The 22,543-nt window shown below is 33.6% G+C and overlaps 1 protein-coding gene across 2 annotated transcripts in view; it reads left to right on the top strand.

Annotated features, from left to right (window-relative positions):
• The window catches only part of LOC118181479 (MPN domain-containing protein), a 101,227-nt gene that overhangs the window by 28,254 nt on the left and 50,430 nt on the right, over nucleotides 1-22,543 (top strand). For both annotated transcript variants that reach the window (XM_035350626.2, XM_035350627.2), the window contains exons 6-8: nucleotides 6,331-6,356; nucleotides 6,472-6,565; nucleotides 21,412-21,508. In XM_035350626.2, the coding sequence (XP_035206517.1) occupies nucleotides 6,331-6,356; nucleotides 6,472-6,565; nucleotides 21,412-21,508 (217 nt within the window). The remainder of the gene's footprint in view (nucleotides 1-6,330; nucleotides 6,357-6,471; nucleotides 6,566-21,411; nucleotides 21,509-22,543) is intronic.

The raw sequence follows: 22,543 nt of genomic DNA, 5'->3' as shown, positions 1-22,543 counted from the left end.
ATTTAAAAACTGAATGACCGGCTTTACAATACGTACACTGCACGCGAATCTCTGAAGCCAATGAAGTTAATTTGTCTTTTGTAACTTGTTTTTTAACACCTTGCGTTTTACCTGCTTGCAAGGTTCTGGCATGAGATTTCAAGAACTCTAGCAGATTATTAAGTGTTGGTATTTCCTCACTCTTTAATGTTCTTTCCCACCATCCTCTCGTCGAAGAATCGAATTTAAACTGTACTATTAACATTAAAATAGTATCCGTGAATTGCTCCACTTTGAATCCTAGATTTTCAAACGAACATACACACTCTCTTACAGTGTCTACTAACGCTAATATCTGACTAGGAATTTCAGATTGTAAATTTGATAATTACAAGATTTTCTTTAATAACGATGAAAGTAATTCTCTCTTATGTGAAAATCTTTGACACAATAAATGCCACGCTATTTCGAAATTCCTGTCACAAATAGTTAAAGCTTGAACAATCCGCAAAGCATCTCCTTTTAAAGAACCCTTTAAATATTGTAGCTTTTGTGCACCTGATAAACGGTCATTATCCACTATCGCCGTTTTAAATAGATCAGAAAATGATAACCATTCTTCAGTACTGCCACTAAATACAGGAAGAGTTAGCTTAGGTAAGCGTATACTCGCTATTTCACAAGATTTAGTTTCCACACTAATGTCTTTAACATTCTTAACTCTGGTTAGCATTAAAATTAACTCATCAACGTATCTTGTATGACCTGTTGTTCTTCTATAAATACATCAATATCTTTTTCTTCATACACTACAAATATGTTACTAAAAATATCCAAAAGTTCGGTCTTTAAGTCATTTAATCTAAATTTAAAAAGTTCTAACTGATCAACATCAGCAGAATCGTAAGTCACGGTAATTTTCTCTTTCAGTTTACTTAACTTAGCTTTAGCTACACGCTTTTTAGTCTTAAGCATTGTAAATTCCATTATCTAATAAGAAAGATAAAAAAAAACACACTGACCAAATTTACTGCGACTCCGTAGCTGACGGACCATAAACCATGTACGTTCCGTTGTTTAAAAATAGTGGACTGTAAATTAACTTGATATTACTTCAGTATAGAACTCCTAATGTTGACCGAACTCCTAATGAAACCTCAGACTCCTAATGTTGACCGAAACTTCTTTAATGACTTTCAAATAGTAAGTTAGTTGAGGAACGGCGAAGACCACACAAACTCCGACTTCAGTGGCGGCTTACCAACACAAACTCAGAAGAACCTCCGCTTAGTTGAAACTCCAGTAATTCACAGCAACCTCGAAGCTCTAACCGCGAGCTTTAAAAACCTAACAAATTTGCGTCTGCGCCGCTCCTCGGTACAAAGAAAGAAATACAATTTGCATAACATCGAACAGTATCACCTCAGACATTCAGTATTTTCATTGCTGCATGCTCACTGTAAAAGAAGGATACCAAATACCTTAAAAGAGAAATATAGATAAGGCTGTAAGAATCAAATTAAATTAAATTCAGAGTTTTTTTTTTTTTTTTTTACTTTGTTACGCAGATTTATCTAACACCCATAAAACCTTTATGTTTATGTTTGGAAGTATGATGGTTTCAAGGGAAAAGTCTTTGATTATTTTTTTTTTTTAATTAAAAGGTGAAGTTAGAATTTTAAATGCTGCAGAATTACATAATGAAATATCATTTGCGAATTGGAGTTTGTTTGCCAGATATCTTTGCCATTAAAAATGTGTTAATATACATTAAATGTATACTATATTAAAATTAATGCATTCAATTTAGAATTAGATATATGGTCATCATTTGTCAAAGAAATAAATGTTTATTTTTTGGGGGAAAATAAATTACAGTGACAATGCCAGAAACTCCATATTAAAGCATATTTCGCAAAGGAAATTGGTATACTGAAATTCCATTTCAAAATTACAATAAATCAGATGACTTGCTAATGAAGGAGAGAGCAATTAACACTTTGCTATCTAGCTGTGCCACACTAGTGTTTTGTACTTAAAGCTGGAGTATAAATGCTGGATGTTATCGCATTGATGTCATCTGTGAAGAGGCACACAAATGCCTTCATTAACATGTGGGAGATTGATGAACAGGGGTTGGTGTTGCATATGAAGTGGCAGACAGAGGCTAAGGTTATAAATTGGTGTCATGCTGTTGAAATATTACTGTCTTCTAGAGCTAGCGGCATGTCATTTGTATATCAGACGTTGTAGTTTTTGATTTTCAGTAAATAATTTAATGCATGAAATTAAACCCTTTGATAATGGCAAAGCTAAAAGAAAATTTGTTACCAGTTGATGAATGCATTGAAGATTTATCCTATGTTCTACTTGAATTTGAGGATTTTGTAGAAAAAAGAATATGTGGATAAGCTCAGATGAAAATTTAAGTGATGTGGAACATTTAGACGTTCCCAAAATACGTGTGGGAAGACATTAACAACCTTGCCTGCAGAATAATACAAAAGAATCATATGAAAATACAGTACAAAGTCCAAAGTCCTAGAGATCCAATATCCAGAATGATATAAGATCAAAACCTCAACACCATTAGTTAAACATAAATAATTAAACTAATAAAAAAAACATTCTCTTACAGAGTTTGGGAATTGAGAATCTAATAATAAAAGGAGACAAGTGTTCTGTAAATGGGTTTTTTCCCCACTGACTGAGAATACTTAATGTCATTTTCAAATATCTGCTGGCTAGGAAAGGTCCTACTGTAAGCAATAACAATGTGTTTTTTGGCCCTTGATAGGTTGTGGGGGCTGGTCTGGCCAATTTCTATTGCTCATTGCCTGTGCTAAATTCTAAAATTTTTTCCACCCTTAAACACTGACATCCAGTGCGCCCACACTGCTCTGGCGACAACTGTGTAAGAGATTACATTTTTCTGACTTAAACAGTAAGTGAAGCCATAAATGTTGCCATTTCTACATAATGATCTAAAATCTAGAATCGCTAAAATCTTAATGATTTCGGATTTCAGACTTTGTACTGTATTATTACTGGCAGCCAGGGGAAAAAAATGTTATTGCTCAAACAGGCATCAGTATGTTAATATCTCAATGAATTTGACATTAAAAATGAAATGCAAGCAGAACTGATTCTGCGTATAAATTCATACAGAACATCTCAAAATTTTTAACTAAAAGCATTAAACTAACATTAAAGCTCCTAATGCCCTTTAATACAACTTATCTCAGTAAAAAATTAAATTTCAATTTATGTAACAACAAAAACATGATGCTGAAACAAATGTATGCCAAATGTAAAATTTGGTTACGGTAATTTTAATAGAATCAGATCTTTAACCTTTTGTGACATGGGCACACCAAAAGTTTCTTTCTGTATGCATAGAAAAATTGAATGGAAAAGGATTTATAGGTTAGTATAGGCTACTCTGAACCTTCTTTATTTATAGCAGATGGCAGCCCAAGACAAACCACTCCATATATTTTAGCCATGTTTAGTTTTTAAAGACCCTCATTTTTCAAAGAAATATTCCCGATTTTGTTTTTAGGCTATAAAAGGAATTGTTTGAAAAGAAATTTCTATTTTATTTTCTTGGCTGTATGGTAATCTTCTTATTCTATATTAGTTTTAAATTTTTACCTTGAAATCTTGCCTAAAATCGAACAGCGAACATCAGGTGTGCTCAGAGTGGGCTCGCTGAGAACTTGTCTTTCATATCCTGTTTTTCTCTTTTTTTTGGGGGGGGAGGTTAGGTTTGGTTATCAACTAAGAAATTGTTGGGTTGATTTTCTGGAGGTCAGGAGTAATTTTATCAGTTAGCTGTTTGGTTTCTCACTAGAACAGTTGGGGCCCACCAGTGGCCGAGTGATAACATCGCTGAACACTGATGGTTCGGTCCGAGGTTCGAATTCCATGAACGGGCTGGCTGAATGGTTGTTTTCGTGGTTTTCCCCATGTGTAACATGTATACGAGCCAGTTTTCCTTAAACAGTCCTCCACGAAGGCATTCCTCCCTTAAGGCAGATAGCCCTCGATTGCTTTGCCGTAATCTAATAAACCAAACCAAACCAACCACTAGAACAGTTCTCTTTCGCTTTTGCTCTTTCGCTTTTGTTTCGCTTTCAATTTTTTTCTTTCGCTTTTGTTCAAAGAAGTTTTGTTAGTGCTACATTTAATAGTTTTGAGTTGTAAATGTTTATTTAATTTTACTTTATAGTTTATAATTTCAAATTGTAGATATATTCTTAGTTTATTTTTTTCAGATTTTAAATTATTTTCGGAAAGGATCGGAGGGGGCTGACCACTTCTAAAGCACTGAAAGTCCTACGCGAATTGCTTTCAGATAGTGAATCTGATACAAATCCCCGTACATGCGCGAAACATGCAATATTGGGTTGTGCTTTTTCAAAAGTGGTGTCACTTTTTTCGAAAAGTACCACCATGAAAAAAATAGACAAATGTGTAAATATGAAATGTAAATATCATACATCCAAGTTATTTTTCCATTCATATGCATGTAATCATCATATAACCAAGAAGTGCTTCTTTAGGGGGTGTAGAGTAGCAGGCCACCCTATGGCACACCCTGGGTAATGCTAAATCTGCTACGGTATTCAGAATTTAGTGTTTTTTTAATCGTAGGCAAAATCTCTTACTCTTTTACACGCTTCCCAGCAATGTTGGTTTCAGTATTCTTTTCAGCTTTATTCATTCAGTGTGCCTACCTCGGGCACACCCACAGAATTAAAATGATAAGTGCTCTCTTCACAAAATTTTACTTGTGTACTCCTCTAGACCTGATTAGACTGTCTACTTTTTTTGGGGGGGGGGTTCGAAATTCTGACTTTAAAAGGTAGCGTGCCGGAAGGGGTTAACATTTTGTGTAAAAAGTGCAAGCCATTCAACTTGTATAATGCAGTATTGGTTAATAAATTAATACTTGTGCATATGAAACCTGTGTACAAATTATTCATTAAAAAATATAATGAAATAATGTTTGTTTTTTTTTTTTTTTTTTTTTTTTAGTTTTCTTCTGAAATTATATATAATATTGATACATTTGAATTCTGTTTTAAAGTTAACTTTCCTGAAAAATGGTAGGGATTAATAGTTCTTTGGTTTTCTGAATCTACAGAGTTTGGCTAATAGCCGTGCATAGTTCAATAAACAAACAAATCTATTCTATGTCACTTCCTTGTATTACATTATTACTTGTATTCTGTCTCCCAAAACTGAATGTACTAGGAGGTCAAAGCTGAGGGAATATGTACCTAAAAATAGGTTGCTTCTTGAGCTTGTGGTAATGTAAATATTATTTAATTATATTAAATGTATGTTGTATCAATTATAATTTATTACATTGGAATAATATTAGGTTCTCATATCGTAAAATATTAGGCTCTCATATCATAAAATATTGTGTTGTCTGTCAAAAATGCTTCAAGGGGTTCATATTTTGGAACCAAGTTTAAATCTTGTCAGTAGTATTAGTTAAATATTTCTTAATGTATATCCCATCAATTAAAAAAGGTGACAGATTGCATTATCTTCTTGAAGTACTTCTTTACCTAAGGAGAGTCATGAATGGATGCAGTAATCCATATAACCCATACTTGTCAGTAATTGCTCCAAGTGGCCCAGTGTAAACCAAATGAATATCATATCATCATAAAGTTATTTAGCAATAACTTATAGACAAGGAATCATTAATGAATGTAATTGATTAATTCGGATATATGCATTGTATGAAACAAGTAAAACCTTAATTTATTACATCATACCACCTAATTTCAGTATTTTGTCATCCAGTTTAGATGCTTTCAGATGATTTCACTCATTGAGCTTTATGATAATATGAAAGACTTGCTTGGTTGTTATTGTTCATGACACCTAGTGTGAACTCCTTAAATCATTTGCATTTAAGTAACCCATTAGCTGGTTTATAAGTGTGTAAATGCCATCAGTGTCATATGCAACAAAAAAATTTTAGTTGTATAGACATGGGAAAACCAAATTTCTGTACAATCCTCAATAGTGCCCAATTCATCCTTTGTCAATAACTGTCATGCCATGTTATAGTCGGGAAACACTTGACTGTGCATCCATACTGAATAAACAATTTTTCTGAAATGAATATAGGATTTGTAGGCTACTGAACACCATCCTCTGGCTGACATCTTCGAATGCATGTCACATACAGTGTGCTACTTCTAGTTAAACCTCCGTTTTCTTGAGTTTTGGCCTCTTAGTGCAAACTATTTTTATTATTAATATTATTATTATTTCTCCATTAAAGCGATCTGCTGTTCATTAATTTCATGTTTATCTATTTTCCAGCACAACTGCAAAGAAATGGGATATAGGTGAGTTTTCCTCCCTTGCTTCTGTTATTTTCCTCACCTGTGAAAACATGTATTAATAAAATTGATATATATTTCAATTTTAAATGTTTTATAAAAGGAATGTCTTTTTAAACAGACAAAATGCAGAATCTTGTTCCAAGGCCTCGTCCTACACCACAGAAGCGAATCATTGTCCCTCATACCGTTCTTGGAAATCGCTCATTTGCTCAGTAAGTTAACATGTTTAATTAAGCTTTAATTACATATTTCCAAATTTCTGTACTTTTTTTAATTCATTTGCTTCTTTTTTGTGATATTAATCAGTATTTTGATGAATTTAATACAACTAAAAGAAGCAAATAAATATATGGATTGTATTTTATATACAATTTTGGTCTTTCGATACAAGTATACGCAAACCTGTTATTTTTTTTTTTTTTTTTTTTTTTTTTTTTTTTGTGTGTGTGTGCAGTATATGAAAATTTTAATCAAATTGGAACATAATTGATGAAGTTATCAATAAAAAAATCAAACAAATAATCAATAAAAAGGAGCTTCAATCTTGTATATTTGGCTATCCAGACATAGACAAGTGTCTAGTGAAACAACAGTTGTCACAAAAACTGATTGCCGACTACATGGTAACTGAAAAAAGTCAACTCTAAACAAGATTTTTTTTTAGCTACTTATGAAGTTTTGTGTGATTTTTTTTTTTTTTTTTTTTTTTTTTTTATGCAGTCCCTATCCATTGCACAAAAACATGTTTCAGTGTATATCTCTGACAACTGTCATACTTTTATCAGACCTGAATATTAAGAAATATTTTGTTTTTCATTTTAACTGATTAATTCTATTTTACCGTTCTTGCTAAGCTGTAATTATCCCTTTTGAGGCAGGGAGTAGAGCTGCCTTTTTTTTTTTTTTTTTTAATGTATAATTTCATTGAAAGACACATAATTAATCTACTGTTTATTTTGTTAGGAGATTAATAGGCTGCATTTTTTTTTGCAATTTCATCCTTAAATGTAATGTCAAACATGTATGTAAGGCATAGTTAAGATGCTTACTAATAAACATAGATACCATAAATGTTGTGGCTTTTTTAAAGAATTAAAGACACTACTGCTCTGTGCTATTGTTATGTAATACTCAGCACATAGTGTTTGGGTGGCTTATGTTCAGTTCTTGATGAGAACATATGTTATGCTTCAAGATTTTCTAATGTAGAATATCTGATGACTCTGCAGGCCTGATAAATATCTGTCATAACACAAAAAGGGATTTTTTTTAAATTAAAATATATATATATATATATATATGATGGTTGTTAGCTGATATGACCATGCTCAGAACAAATACTTGAATCAAAAATAAGCTTACTGTTTTAGAACTGTATCGCCAGTTTATTTAGCACTACACCCCTCAGGGGCTCACTCTTGTGAGTACAGGTATGGCAATCCCGAGGTACCCTAGCCTTCAGGGGATCATCTTCTTGGTGAGACGGGTGTCACGATCCTGGAGCCCCAGTGATCTATCCTCTTTTCCATCTCCTCTCCTCTGACCTGCTACTTTTTTCCCTCCCATTCTTCCTTGTGGTTTCCCTCTTCGGAGGTTGGGGCTCGTCACGAGAAACTGGAACTGCCCTTGTCTCTAGTTTTCGAGTGGTGAGAAAACTGCCCACGTGTTTGCCGTGTATGGAGACCCGTGTCGCTGGAAAGGAGGGTCCTGGTAGTTGAGGGGCGATGTACTATCCCCGACATATTACTTTGGCCTCTGCTAGCTAAACGAGAGGCACCTTAGTTGTCCTCACTGGTGTCAATCGGCTGGTCACTAGTCCTTGTGTCAGTGGCTTGGGGATAAGCTCTTGGGAGTACCTGCTTTCGGGAAAGCCAACTGTGGGGCTTCAGTGGGCTCCTTGGTGGGCGGGGCCGTCGGACCAGAATCTTATATTTTTCAATCATGGCTTCCCTTTTCATTTAAAAAAACCTGAGTCAAATGACACCAATCAAGACACTGAAATCATCAACAAATCTGTGAGCAAGTAAATTCGTACCAATGCAAATGCCAAAGAAACTACTGAATGTCCTCGCTTTGTTGTTGTTTCCAGTGCCTCTGAAGAATTGAAAAAGATATCTCCTTTCCTGATAAACAAATACATTGATTCATGCATAGGTGAGCCAAGGAACACAAAGCGTCTCCGTTCTGGAGACCTGCTGATTGGTACTGTTTCGACCACCCAGTCTGCTTCACTTTTACGACAAATCAAACTTGGACAGGTATTTATAACTGCGTCAGCACACAAAACACTTAATTTCTGTAGAGGCATAATCTCGGAAATTGACCTTCTATGTGTTTTAGAAGAAGAGTTCGTCTCCAAGTTAGCTGATCAAAAGGTCTGAGCTGCAAAGCGGATCAAGATGCGTAAGGAAGGTCAGTTGATTGACACGAAACATGTGATCCTGACCTTCAAATCACCCGATCTGCTGAAGAATATTAAGGCTGGATATCTAAATTGCCCCGTAAGACCTTATATTCCAAACCCTATGCGATGCTTCCAGTGGCAGTGTTTTGGCCATTCCAAGATGTCCTGTCGTGAGACCCTGACGTGCGCTCGGTATTCGTCAGTTGGCCACGATAGCGATAATTGCACCACTGCAGCACTGTGTATTAATTGCAAGGGCGACTATCTAGCATTTTCCCGTTCCTGTCCAAAATGGAAATTAGAAAAGGAAATCCAGACCATAAAAGTTTCTAGGAACATTTCATATGCCAAAGCCAGGAGACAAGTTCAAAGCACACAGCCTCAATCAAACAAATCATATGCCAGCGCTGTTAAATCAACATGCACTATAGCCACCCAAACTTTCATAAGTACCCAGAATCCACCAAATAAAACCTAAATAAAATACTGTATACTTCGGGATCTTCACGAGAGTGGCTTGCGTGGCAACCTACCAATTTTCATTCAAAGTTTCTTGAACACTAGGACTTTTCAAGTAAGGATTGGCTCTGTTTTGTCTGTCGGATGTTTTTGAACAGGAAGAGGGTGTGCCTCAAGGCTGTGTGCCTAGTGTAACCCTATTCAGTTTAAAAATAAACTCTGTATTAAAAGAGCTTCCTCCCACCATCTTGGGATCTCTATATGTTGATGATTTACAGATTAGCTGTCGAAGGGCAGACATGAGATACGTAGAGAGGCAATTGCAGATGGCCCTGAACAAGATCCAAGAATGGTCAAACAAACAGGGATTTACTTTCTCCAAACAAAAAACTTTGTGCGTGCACTTTTGTAGGAAGCGAGGTCTCCATCCTGAGCCTGAGTTATATCTGAATGGTACAATAATTCCAGTTGCGCCCGAAGTAAAATTTTTAGGAGTGACATTCGACCAAAAATTGACTTTCCTTTCTCATGTTTTAAACCTGAAAAAGAAGTGTTTAAAAACACTAAATATTTTAAAAGTGTTGCCGAACACCTCCTGGGGTGCAGAGCATTGCTTTGGATTGTTCTGGAGCAAACAGACAGCAAAACAGACAATTAAAAAATTTGATGCTCGCAGATTTTCCCGATTGTTAAAAACCCATTGCCATTCTAATTGGTGCAGATTATTATTACAACATAGTAATGGGACACATTAAATACTTAAGCAAAAATCTTGTTGCAGTGGAAACTATTTTCGACTGGTGCCTACATGGACGAAAAGGCGTTGCTTTGGATATATAAATCGCGAGAAAAGATTTAATTCGTTATCCTTTCCATGCAAGTCAAAACTGGAAATGAAAGGTATTAACAGATATCCACCGACGCCGAAACATAAACAAACTGTCACCACACATGAATTTATGGCAGCCACGTCATCAAATTGAAACTGCATTTTTTGTTTTCAAAACCATGACTCAGAGTCCTGTTTATGCCTTACAGTTAATGAGAAGAGATATATTTTGAAGAACCAAGGATGTTGTTTTCTTTGCCTGGCCCCTAAACACAAAATCTCACAGTGCCGGCAATGCCAAACTAAAGTTTGTAAAATTTGCAAAGGTAAACATTCAGAAGCCATATGTTTTAAATCCAGTTCAATAGTTAAAAATACACCAGGTGATAAAAAGGATAGTATATCAATTTCGAAAAATGATACACAAACTAAGGAACAGAAAGAAGAAATTGTTTCGGCCATTTCACATAGTGCAAATAACATAATTCTTTTACAGACTTGCACGATAAAAATTAAAACAGCTAAGGAAAAGGTGTTTGCCAGACTTCTCTTGGATAGTGGAAGTATGAAAAGTTTTTGTGCTCGCGAGTTAGCGGACAGATTAAACCTTGAAATCATAAGAAAAGAAAAAATGTCTGTCTACACATTTGGGAACACCTCACCCATCCAAAAAAAATTTGACGTAGTTAAATTAACTTTAGAACATAGAAGTTCTCCCAATTCTAGAATGGAAGTTGAATTATTAGTAACTGATTATATATCAGGTACAGATATTCCTCCTCCTAAATCGGAAGAAGTTAAGCAAAACAGACAATTAAAAAATTTGATGCTCACAGATTTTCCCGATTATAAAAAACCCATTGCCATTCTAATTGGTGCAGATTATTATTACAACATAGTAATGGGACACATTAAATACTTAAGCAAAAATCTTGTTGCAGTGGAAACTATTTTCGACTGGTGCCTACATGGACGAAAAGGCGTTGCTTTGGATATATAAATCGCGAGAAAAGATTTAATTCGTTATCCTTTCCATGCAAGTCAAAACTGGAAATGAAAGGTATTAACAGATATCCACCGACGCCGAAACATAAACAAACTGTCACCACACATGAATTTATGGCAGCCACGTCATCAAATTGAAACTGCATTTTTTGTTTTCAAAACCATGACTCAGAGTCCTGTTTATGCCTTACAGTTAATGAGAAGAGATATATTTTGAAGAACCAAGGATGTTGTTTTCTTTGCCTGGCCCCTAAACACAAAATCTCACAGTGCCGGCAATGCCAAACTAAAGTTTGTAAAATTTGCAAAGGTAAACATTCAGAAGCCATATGTTTTAAATCCAGTTCAATAGTTAAAAATACACCAGGTGATAAAAAGGATAGTATATCAATTTCGAAAAATGATACACAAACTAAGGAACAGAAAGAAGAAATTGTTTCGGCCATTTCACATAGTGCAAATAACATAATTCTTTTACAGACTTGCACGATAAAAATTAAAACAGCTAAGGAAAAGGTGTTTGCCAGACTTCTCTTGGATAGTGGAAGTATGAAAAGTTTTTGTGCTCGCGAGTTAGCGGACAGATTAAACCTTGAAATCATAAGAAAAGAAAAAATGTCTGTCTACACATTTGGGAACACCTCACCCATCCAAAAAAAATTTGACGTAGTTAAATTAACTTTAGAACATAGAAGTTCTCCCAATTCTAGAATGGAAGTTGAATTATTAGTAACTGATTATATATCAGGTACAGATATTCCTCCTCCTAAATCGGAAGAAGTTAAGCAAAACAGACAATTAAAAAATTTGATGCTCACAGATTTTCCCGATTATAAAAAACCCATTGCCATTCTAATTGGTGCAGATTATTATTACAACATAGTAATGGGACACGTTAAATACTTAAGCAAAAATCTTGTTGCAGTGGAAACTATTTTCGGCTGGTGCCTACATGGACGAAAAGGCGATGATGATGTCTCTTTAGTTTTCAATGTAGTTGTAGGGGAAGATTTGATTTCCAAACAAATATCCAAATTTTGGGACTTGGAAAACTGAGGACTTATTGATAAGAGGGAAAACTTGGATTCAACTGAAAAGGAAGTCTTTGAATATTTCGAATCAAATATAACATATGAAAATTCTTGCTATAAAGATAGATTGCCTTGGAAACATGACACATCAAATCTAAACAATAATAGGGAAATCGCAGAACAAAGATTTTATTGCCTTAGAAGACAATTTTATAAATCTATTTTCCGAATACAGGAACGTATTAAGAGATCAGTTAAAACAAAATATTATCGAACGAGTTACAGAAATTTCAAATGAAGAGGATGTTATTTTTTACTTACCACATAGGGAAGTTATAAGTGAGGATCGAGCTATAAGTAAATTACGTATTGTTTATGATGCATCATCGCATGATCCAGGATCCATTTCTTTAAATGACTGTCTACATGTTGGGCCAAATTTATACCCTGAAATATTCGAAATATTGTTAAAATTTTGGTATAATCCAATAGCCTTCACCGCAGATATAAAACAAGCCTTTTTACAGATTCTCATACATGAAAAAGATCAAGACGCAACCAGGTTTCTGTTTTCCGAATTCCCTAATGATGAAACCATTTCTCTTGACATATATAGGTTCACTAGAGTTTTATTCAGAATAAATAGTAGTCCATTTCTATTAGCCGCTACCATTAAACATCATCTGAAAAAATATAATAAACTTTATCCTACAATGGTTAACTTTTTGAATGAGAAAGTATATGTAGATGACGTGATTGGAAGCCAACCAACGATCAATGAAGCATTAACTACGAGTCTAGAATTGGTCCAAATATTTAAGGAAGCAAGCATGCAGCTTCACAAATGGCATAGTAACTCGAGACAATTACATGAATTGTGGGTAAAACAGGGTATCGTTCCAGATGAAAATCTTGAAGATTTTAATAGAGAAAATTTCCCATTTAAGTTCTTAGGTATGGCATGGGATAATTCAAAGGACTTACTGTATTTTGATGTTCGGAACTTATTTTCTTTCACATCTAAACCAATAGAAATAAAACGATTTCTTTTACAAGTGATGGGTCGGATATTCGATCCGATTGGAATTTTAGGACCTTTCACTGTTAGAATAAAGTGTTTAATACAAAAGATTTGGTTGTCACAAATAGATTGGGATGAACATTGCCTGAAGATTTGTCTTCTGAATGGAGAAAGTGGTGTGAAGAGCTACCTCAAATGTCTGGAGAAAGTGGTGTGAAGAGCTACCTCAAATGTCTGATTTCTCTATCTCTTGTTACCTTTTCATGCCCTCGAACTTTAATGTCAAAAATCTCAAATTACATTGCTTTTCAGATGCAAGTGTCAAAGAGTCGCATATTTACGTTTCACGACAGAAAATAAAGAAATCAAAATGGCCTTTGTCTCTTCTAAAAATAGGGTAGCCCCTCTAAAATCCTTTACTTACCAAGGTTAGAATTAATGGGGGCATTGTTATCAGCAATATTCTGAAAGCACTGAAATTGAAAATTATGTGCTATTTTTGGACAGACTCAACAATTACTTATTTTTGGATCCAAAAACAACCTGAAGCCTTCAAACCCTTTGTCAAGAATCGTGTCGGAGAAATACAAAAAATGAGTTTACCTCAAGATTGGCATTATTGCCCAGGTGTCGACAACTCCGCAGATCTCGTATCTCGGGGGAACAAAAATTTCCAAGTTAATAAACGAGACCATTTGGACGCAAGGTCCCCAGTGGCTTCAACTACCTCACGAACTTCGGCCAAGATTAGATATTAAAAAAAACAATAGATGAAAACAAACTGGAATACCGAAAGGGATCCGGTGACATACATTAACTTGAATGTACAATCGAAAAAAGTACAGATGATCTTTTCGACATATCAAAATATAGCAAATTAGAGAAGGTGTTAAGAGTCACTGCTTGAATCATACGTTTCATTAAAAAATTAAGAAAAACTAGCGACATTCAAGGAACTGTCACAGCTGAAGAGTTACAAGAAGCAGAAAATTTCTGGATAAGATCAGAGCAAAAGATGCCGAAGAATATAAATCCCTCAAAGAAGGTAATTCGGTTGGAAAAAATCCTGAGGTTGAGAGGAAGACTGGAATTTTCTGACTTCTCACTAGATAGTAACATCTAATAATCTTACCTAAAAATTCTCGACTAACGATTCTAATTGTATGCAAAGAACATGAGAAGGTAATGCATGGAGAAATTGCTGCAACTTTAGCTAAAGTCAGATCACGCTTCTGGATTCCTAAAGGACGACAGTTAGTCAAAAAAACATTAAGAGGTTGTATGATTTGCCAAAAATATTTAGCTAAACCAGCAGACCAGATGACAGCACCCTTACCAAAGGATAGAATCCAAGAATCGCCTCCATTTGCAGTCTGTGGAATTGATTTCGCCGGACCAGTTTATGTAAGGAATTCTAAAGACACTCGAAAATCCTACATTGTTTTGTTCGTTTGTGCAGTAACCCGAGCTGTACACTTAGAACTTGTATCAGATATGTCAACAGAATCCTTTTTACTTGCATTTCGTAGATTTTTTAGCAGAAGAGGCAACTGCGTAATCATCTACTCTGACAACGCCAAGACCTTTAAGAGGACAAAGAAAGAACTTGAGAATTTTTCAAAAGTTTTAAAAGATGACAAATTCAAGAATTTCATTGCCAAAGAAAGAATCCATTGGAAATTTATAATCGAGCAAGCCCCATGGTGGGGAGGGTTTTATGAGAGACTTGTTAGATCTGTTAAAGAATGTTTAAGAAAAATCGTAGGAAAAGCTTTGTTGACTTTCGAAGAAATGTCTACACTACTTGTCGAAGTGGAGTCAGTTCTTAATTCACGACCTCTAAGTTACGTTTACAACGACAATGACGAGCCACAACCATTGACTTCAATGCACTTCCTAAATATTGGACAAACTGATTTGAACTGTCCTTTGACTTTTGCTAGAATCATCGGTAGCGAAACGACAAAAAGAAAACGTTATCAAGAATTGCTGTTAAAACAGTTGTGGTGTAAATGGAAGCAACAATATTTATTAGATCTTAGAACTGCCCATTTCTTGAAGAATCCGAAGCTTTAATCAGAACTAAAAGTAGGAGATGTTGTTTTAGTTGAAGGAGATAATAAAAATAAACTGTTATGGAAACTTGGTAGAATCATACAAACTATTCCTGGTAAAGTACGATCATTCGAATTAAAAACTGATAATGGGACTTTAAAACGTACTGTTCAACATCTATATCCTCTTGAACTTTAGATATTTTGAACTTTAACGATTTAGTTATGCATTTTTTCTTTTTTGCCTATTAATGATTAAGTTGAATATCATTAGTTAAGTTTGTTCAGTTAAGTGGAAAATATTTTAAAATTTAGTTCATTTATTAGTTATAACATTTATTATTTGATACATGAAGTGTATAACCTGTTTTGGAATTGAAGTGTTTGACTAATTAGTATTTTTTAATATTTTTATAGAATAGTGATTTATGTACTTGATTGTATGTATAACTGAGTTAGATGAACTCTTGTCAGAGTTCAGGTGGGGAGTGTGTTAAGGAATATTCTTTGATATCGCCAAGAGATGGCGTTAGGAGTCCATCTATTGGCTTACTTAACCTTTCCCCTTCTGAACACGTGACTTGAAAAAATATTCTTCTTGAAGATAGAATTCCGATGCACTATCCAATAGAATTCGATTTAGATTCTTAGATGGAACTATTCAGTTCTTGCCTTTTGAACCTTATATATTCGATTCAGGCATTTTAGCCTACATTGTATATATGTAAATATTAAGTTTAATTAAAATTTATGCAAAACCCTCCAGGCCATGCATCTCATTTTTTGGATTATGAGTGATTTGACTTTGATCTAGAACCTCTCGTTTCAGAAGTTCTTTTAACTCGCCTCGGAATTGGTCACACTAGAGTGACACATAACTACCTTTTGAAAGCTGAGAATGAGCCTGTTTGTTCAAATTGTAATGTTTGTTTATCTGTCCATCATATTTTAATTGAGTGTCCATATTTTAATAGTCTTTGTCAGAAACATTTTAATAGCTGTAACTTACCTCTTGACCGTTTAATCGGAAGAGAGGCTAATTGTAATCTATTTTATTATTTAAAAGAGACTTTTACTTTTTTTTACTACCTAATGTAATTTGTTTTGAAGATTGTGTCTTGGATTTTAATGTGTGCTTTTACCTTGTTTTTATATGACTTCATCCTCTGGATTTGGTACATTTGTCCACTTGCTTTTAGTTATTGTATTTTAATTTCATGATTTGTAATCATCCCATCCTGTGTTTGGCGCATTTTAATCATCTTTGGTTTTGCGCCAATAAACTCTTACTCACTCGCTCTATTTAGCACTACACTCAATGGGCCTGTGCTCCATGGTAACTCAAACACAACATACTATGGCTAGCATGCACACTATTTTGTTCTACATAAATAGCACTTTACTAGTTGACATAGTACCAGACCTTGCACTGTATAACATACATTCAAGTACTTGTAAATAAACAATAAAATATTTATACAACAAATCTACTGTTGATTGCAATAATGAGGTAACAAATATACATTGTAATACTAGAATTAACCTTTTGAAGACGGGATGGCCATTATAGTGGCCATACTCTCTTTGAAAAGACGGGGTTGTCCACTTTAGTGGCCATGTTGATTTTCCCCATTTTCCAGGCTGAAATGTGGAGTAAAATGTCAAATTTGACGTTCCTGGGGTTTTAACCACTTATCTCTCTCAAAGGTCTTTCTTTTGCGACATAGATGCACTCCTCTGAGAATCCATTAAACTATAGACAAGAATCTTTGTTGCAAATAGGAGGTGATTTCTTAAAGGGGGGAAAGCAAGATTTCGGTTCAAGATTCCCCATCCTTTGGTAGCTTTTACTGCTACCAAAGCCCCGGCCTCAAAAGGTTAAAGCATCAATGTACACAAATTAACTATTTATAGGTAACAAACATAGCTTTTAAATTGGTCTTTTGTAATGACTGGAAGATGTTTCAATTTCTACTACTCTAATTTTCCTATCTTTGCCTGAATATACTCATTCAGTTTTGCCAAGCAACCATTTGAGTGGTGGAAAGTTATTTTACTTAATTATAATGTCACCTTTTTTCACACTGTATTTACAAAACATCTGTTGATGTCTTTCTTGTAAATTATTTAAATAATCATTACTCCATTTTTTTCCCCATGCAGGCATGATTTGCATGATTTTTGCCAACTCTATAATCAGTTTTCATTTATCTTGGTAAGATCAGGCTCAATAAATACATGAAAAGATCTGCTAATTAAAAATGAGCTGGTGTCAGAACTTCTATTTCATCAGTATCAGAAGTTATTGGTAAAAGCAAAGGAGATTTAACATTCCCTCAGTTTGAATAATTATGCAATTAAATTCGTCCATTAATTTCAGATTACCAGCCGTTCTTTTTGGGTAATATTTAAAAAGACCTTGACCTCTGCCTTTCAAAGACTCCCAAAGTTTGGAGGCAGAAAACTCCAATCTTCTTCTTCAGATGCTAAACAACCTGCAAAAATATTACTTTGTTTACTTACTAAATTGTGCACTTTTTAAATTTTTTAATTTTAACAGCGATAAAAGTTTTGCCATTATCAGTGAAAACTTTGCAGGTTTACCATGTCTTGCAATGAATATCTTTAATGTTTCAACAAGGACGAATTTAAGATACAATAACACACTGAACAAATATCAATTCAGAAGTCAAGCAACAAAAATCAGCGTTATATTTTCAAATTTTCACAGGACTAGTTTTGATGGTTTTGTCTTATCATATCTTATCTCGTTCATTTGCGCTTTTGCAGCTGAGGATGATGGTTCAGTAAAACCATCAAAACTAGTCCTGTGAAAATTTGAAAATATAACGCTGATTTTTGTTGTTTGACTTTTGAGTTGAAGGAAGAAGTTGTTAAACTATAACACTTTCTGGATGAATGATTTTAGTTACAAAATGATAAATATACACGTATAAATTTTCTGAAAAACATTCAATACATCTTAATGTCAGTAACAAAAGTGAAGCATAGCATTATCACAAGTATGCCCTCTTGAATCACTTCTTCATTATACTGAAGTGAGGTTAAAGAGTTACTCTTCGATGTTAATGTTGAAGTATCAAAAACTACTCAAAAGGAGTTGAAGTAGATTCTCTGGAAACAATACCACAATGGAGCAAATAGTAAACTATATCTGGTTCTTGGCTTTCTTTAACTTCCTTCATATTTCTATATTCACATCATAAAGACTTTGTACATAGCCAGACTTTCAGGCTCTCTGATACATGCCCACAGAAAATTTGATCTTTTCATAGCTGTCTGCTTTGATTCATTCAAGTTAGCTCAAAGACATTTGACATGCTGAAAGACATTGACATCTTTCAAAGACGTTTGTACAATGTATTACTCATATTTATCTCTGGCATGGGATTTTTGAAAATTGCTGTTCACAAATGAGGGTTTCCTTTTTTACTTCCTTGTGCGAAGTAAAAAGGAAGTATTGTAATCGCAAAAAGTTTCAGGCAGCATATTTCAATGAAAATATTCATTTTGACCGCTATCGAATACAATTTAACGATGTTTTTGTGTGATATCTGTATGTAAGGACAGAATAAAATACTCTTTTCCTTCAAAAAAAATTATAAAACTGCTTTAAAATTAATTCTAAAGAGACTTTTTCGTGGCGTCTGTACGAACGTACGTACGTACGTATCTCGCATAACTCAAAAACGAGTAGCCTCAGAACGTTGAAATTTTGTATATAGGACTGCTATTACATGTAGATGTGCACCTCGTATTTTGGTTGCAATCGGCCGCACCAAACGTATATAAATATATTTATACAAATATCCACTCTGTTACCTGGCTCAGTGATCTCAGTTTCTTTACTCTTATATGTTTGTAAATTGTACATTTTTTGCTTTAAAAATGATTGAATTATGTTGTTTTTATCTTCCAGTTAAGGATTTTATGCCTTTAGTAAATCGTGTGCAATATTTTTAGAATTATCAGCAATTTTAAAGTTGTTTAATTGCTGCTAAGCCTGTTTTTAATGGCGGCCATTGATGTTTACATTTGAAACAGGAGACTAGTGGATTTGTTGCCAATCTAGAGAAACTTAGCTTCGCAACAACAAAAATAACGCACTCATTTATTATTGCCAATTAAATCATGCTTAATTCTTTCTGGAATTTCTTCAAGGAAATAAGTGTTTGAGATTTACTTCATAATTTTTTATATAGATATTTTGAGTTTTTATGTATTTTTGCCTTCTCGCGAAGTGAGAACAGAATTAATTAAATGAGAAATACTCAATCGTCTGTGAAAAAGTGTTTCTTTTTTGTTTTCTTTGCTTAATTTCTTTTATACGTCATTCTAGCTTTATTATAGTATTTGAATAGAACATGTGGCAACGATTAGATTATTCTATTCTTTAAATGATATAAATTTTGTGCATTATGAGTTATAATATGAACGAAATATATATGTTAACTGTTATATAATTATTAATACTGTTAAGTGAATCTAGCGCCAGAGTGTCGCTATGGTAAACAAATACTAGAGTGAATTTTAAAGAATGCATTTATTCTATTGTGGTTTATGCGCTGTCGGTGAAGTAGATTTAATTCAATCCAATAAGTTTAAATGAAATGCAAGAAAAAATGTGTGTAATTTGATATTCCAATACAAGGAAGTCATGTGGTGTACACATCAGATTTTTTTTATTTTATCACACGCAATATTTTCGATTTCCCAGAATTTTTACATAATTTTCTCTAAATCGGTACAATTTTAACAATCCCGTGATATATGTTATTCTCAACTACCGCTGGCATTTTACCACAAACCCAGATACTCTATTCAATAACATTAATTTTGCATTAAGTGGATAAATTGGGCATGGTTTTGAAATTTTGTAGAAGTTTTCAGCTCCTAATAGTAAATGAATAGCACCTGGTGTATTTAAACCTGTGTCTGCTAACTTAACATTATTAAATTCAGGAAAAGAAATATTAAGCTGTTTAAAAGCAGTTAGATCTGTTATTCTGGGAACAATAAAAAATTATGTGTCTGTATTAAAATTATTCAACTCATTTGTAATTTTAGCATTAATTTTTGACTTAATCATTTAAGACAACCCATTCAAACCTGATATTGCAATATTTATTTTTCTCCTTTCTCAAGATAAATTTACCTGCATATCTGAAACAAAAATAAGTTATCATCTATGTCTAGGAACCCATAAATAGGAAATTTAATTTCTGAAACTCTAGCTTAAAATGAAAACAAAAGTGCTAAACAATACTGCTTGTGAAATTTATAGGCAAAGTACATGTTAGTAACAAAATATTCTTGCTTTGTATGCTTATTTCCTGTGGGGAAAAAGCCGCGGCGCACAATGAAATTGAAGTTGATCTGTCAGCACTATCCTTATTTTCAGGGCAGATGTTTTTATTTTATTTGGCTTATAATTCCTTACTAAATGTAGTATTTCATCTCGATGTACTCCATCCTTGATATGATTTAAATCAAATTCGCTTCCGATAGTGAAGAAAGTGACACAGAGGTTATTGAAAATGAAAATATTTCGATTGGCAAATTAGTCGGTATTCTCGACACAGCAATTATAGGACTTGAACAGCGGAACTTTTTAACTGAAGAAGAAATTATGTCTGTTTATAGAATTAAAGAGAAAGTATTATCGCATAAAACGAAGCAACTTAAACAACTTACATTGAAAGAAATATTTAATAAAGTCAACAGATAAATATGAAGCTTTTTTTTTTTTTTTTTTTTGTAAATTTTGATACCCTTTAGATCATAATTGTTCTTTATTTCATAAATTATGGTTTCATATTTTTAATTTTAGAATTTCTGCATGCCATCTTACGAGATTTAAACTGATGATCTATAATCCGGAATCGCCGAAGTCCCGAATCATCTTTGGAATCATCTTTGGCTCAGTTTCAAGACCAAATGAACATTTACCATAAAAGTAATTACAGGATTTAAAAGCGAAAGTAGTAAAAAAAACTGATTGAAGGAAACAAATTGAATAAATTTTTCTTTACAACAGCTGCTACCTTAATTATAAAAGTTTTGAATCAATTATGTTTGCTGTATGAATTAACATAAGGATAAGTATAAACTAAAATTACTTAGAGCCCTTTGTACTTTCTTCCTCAAATAGCTTTATTACATGTGAAAATACTTGGTGGTTTCTCATTGCACAGAATAAGAAAATGTTGGAGTAACTTTTTTATCTTATTACAGTGATCTGAATACTCTTGTAAAGTGTACTCCTTTTAGTGGATTAGATCGAATACAGCCCTTCACTGTCACCATCGCCACAAATTGTTTGCTGCTTGTAGTATGTATCTTTACATGAAAAATTATTCTTTTTATCTTTCAAATTATATATATATAATTCAGTAAATGAGCTGTGTTAATTATAATAAATTTATGATATGTGGGAGAGAAATACCAATTGTTTTTTAGTCATGGCCAGAATGGTTATAGATGTGGCTAGCATACAGATGGGAATGCATAGAAGAAGAGATTTGCAGATGGCGTAGATAACAAACAAATTTTATTTCTTGACGAATACTTCCTGAGCATGCATATTCTCATTTACATATCACTTTGGGTGTGATTAGCACCCCACATTTTTCCCCCCTCCTTTTTTTTTTTTTTTCCCAAGATTAAGGATAAACCAGAGCAGCAAAATGATACATCTTAGCACTAGCGATACAAAGTAGTAGTAGTGATATTTATAAACTTGATTTCTTTATTTATTCTGGATCTGGAATTGGATATGAGCTATCGCAGTGCAGGAGGATTAAGTAAGCAAGCATAAAAAACAAATACAGTCCAGAAAAATTATGAACAATTTAGAACAGAAAAGGGAGATAGCTAAATTAAAGTTAAAAATTTTCAGTCACATATTTTATACCTTAAAAAAATGTGAAACTGATAATTGTTAACTTTAATTTGGCTATGTCTCTTTCCTGGAATCTAAACTGTGTCACTTAAAAAATTAACTGTATATCACCTTTCAGAACTTGTAGAATTTGACTTGCTTACTTGTGCACTTTCCAATTATCTCTTGCCCTAATAGCATGTGTCATTACATTATCTTACCTTCTCTGCATCATCTATTGTTTAAAAATGTAACAAGTGTATATAAATTTGTGGAGTGCTTATCATATCCATACTGATGTGAAAACGAGAAAATATGTTATAAGAAATTATTTATCAAGGAATAAAATTATATGTTTTGTTATCTACAAAGATTTCTGAAAGTTTCTTCTTTGACTATGCAATTAAGCCAGCACCATCTATAACCATCAATAATGGTAACAATTACCCCCACACTTCTAAATAATTACATATATATATATGAGTA

Source organism: Stegodyphus dumicola, chromosome 3 (assembly GCF_044657685.1).
Source record: "Stegodyphus dumicola isolate Sdum_Otavi_A_Nest chromosome 3, ASM4465768v1".
NCBI lineage: Eukaryota > Metazoa > Arthropoda > Arachnida > Araneae > Eresidae > Stegodyphus > Stegodyphus dumicola.
This window is presented reverse-complemented; position numbering and strand designations above follow the sequence as displayed.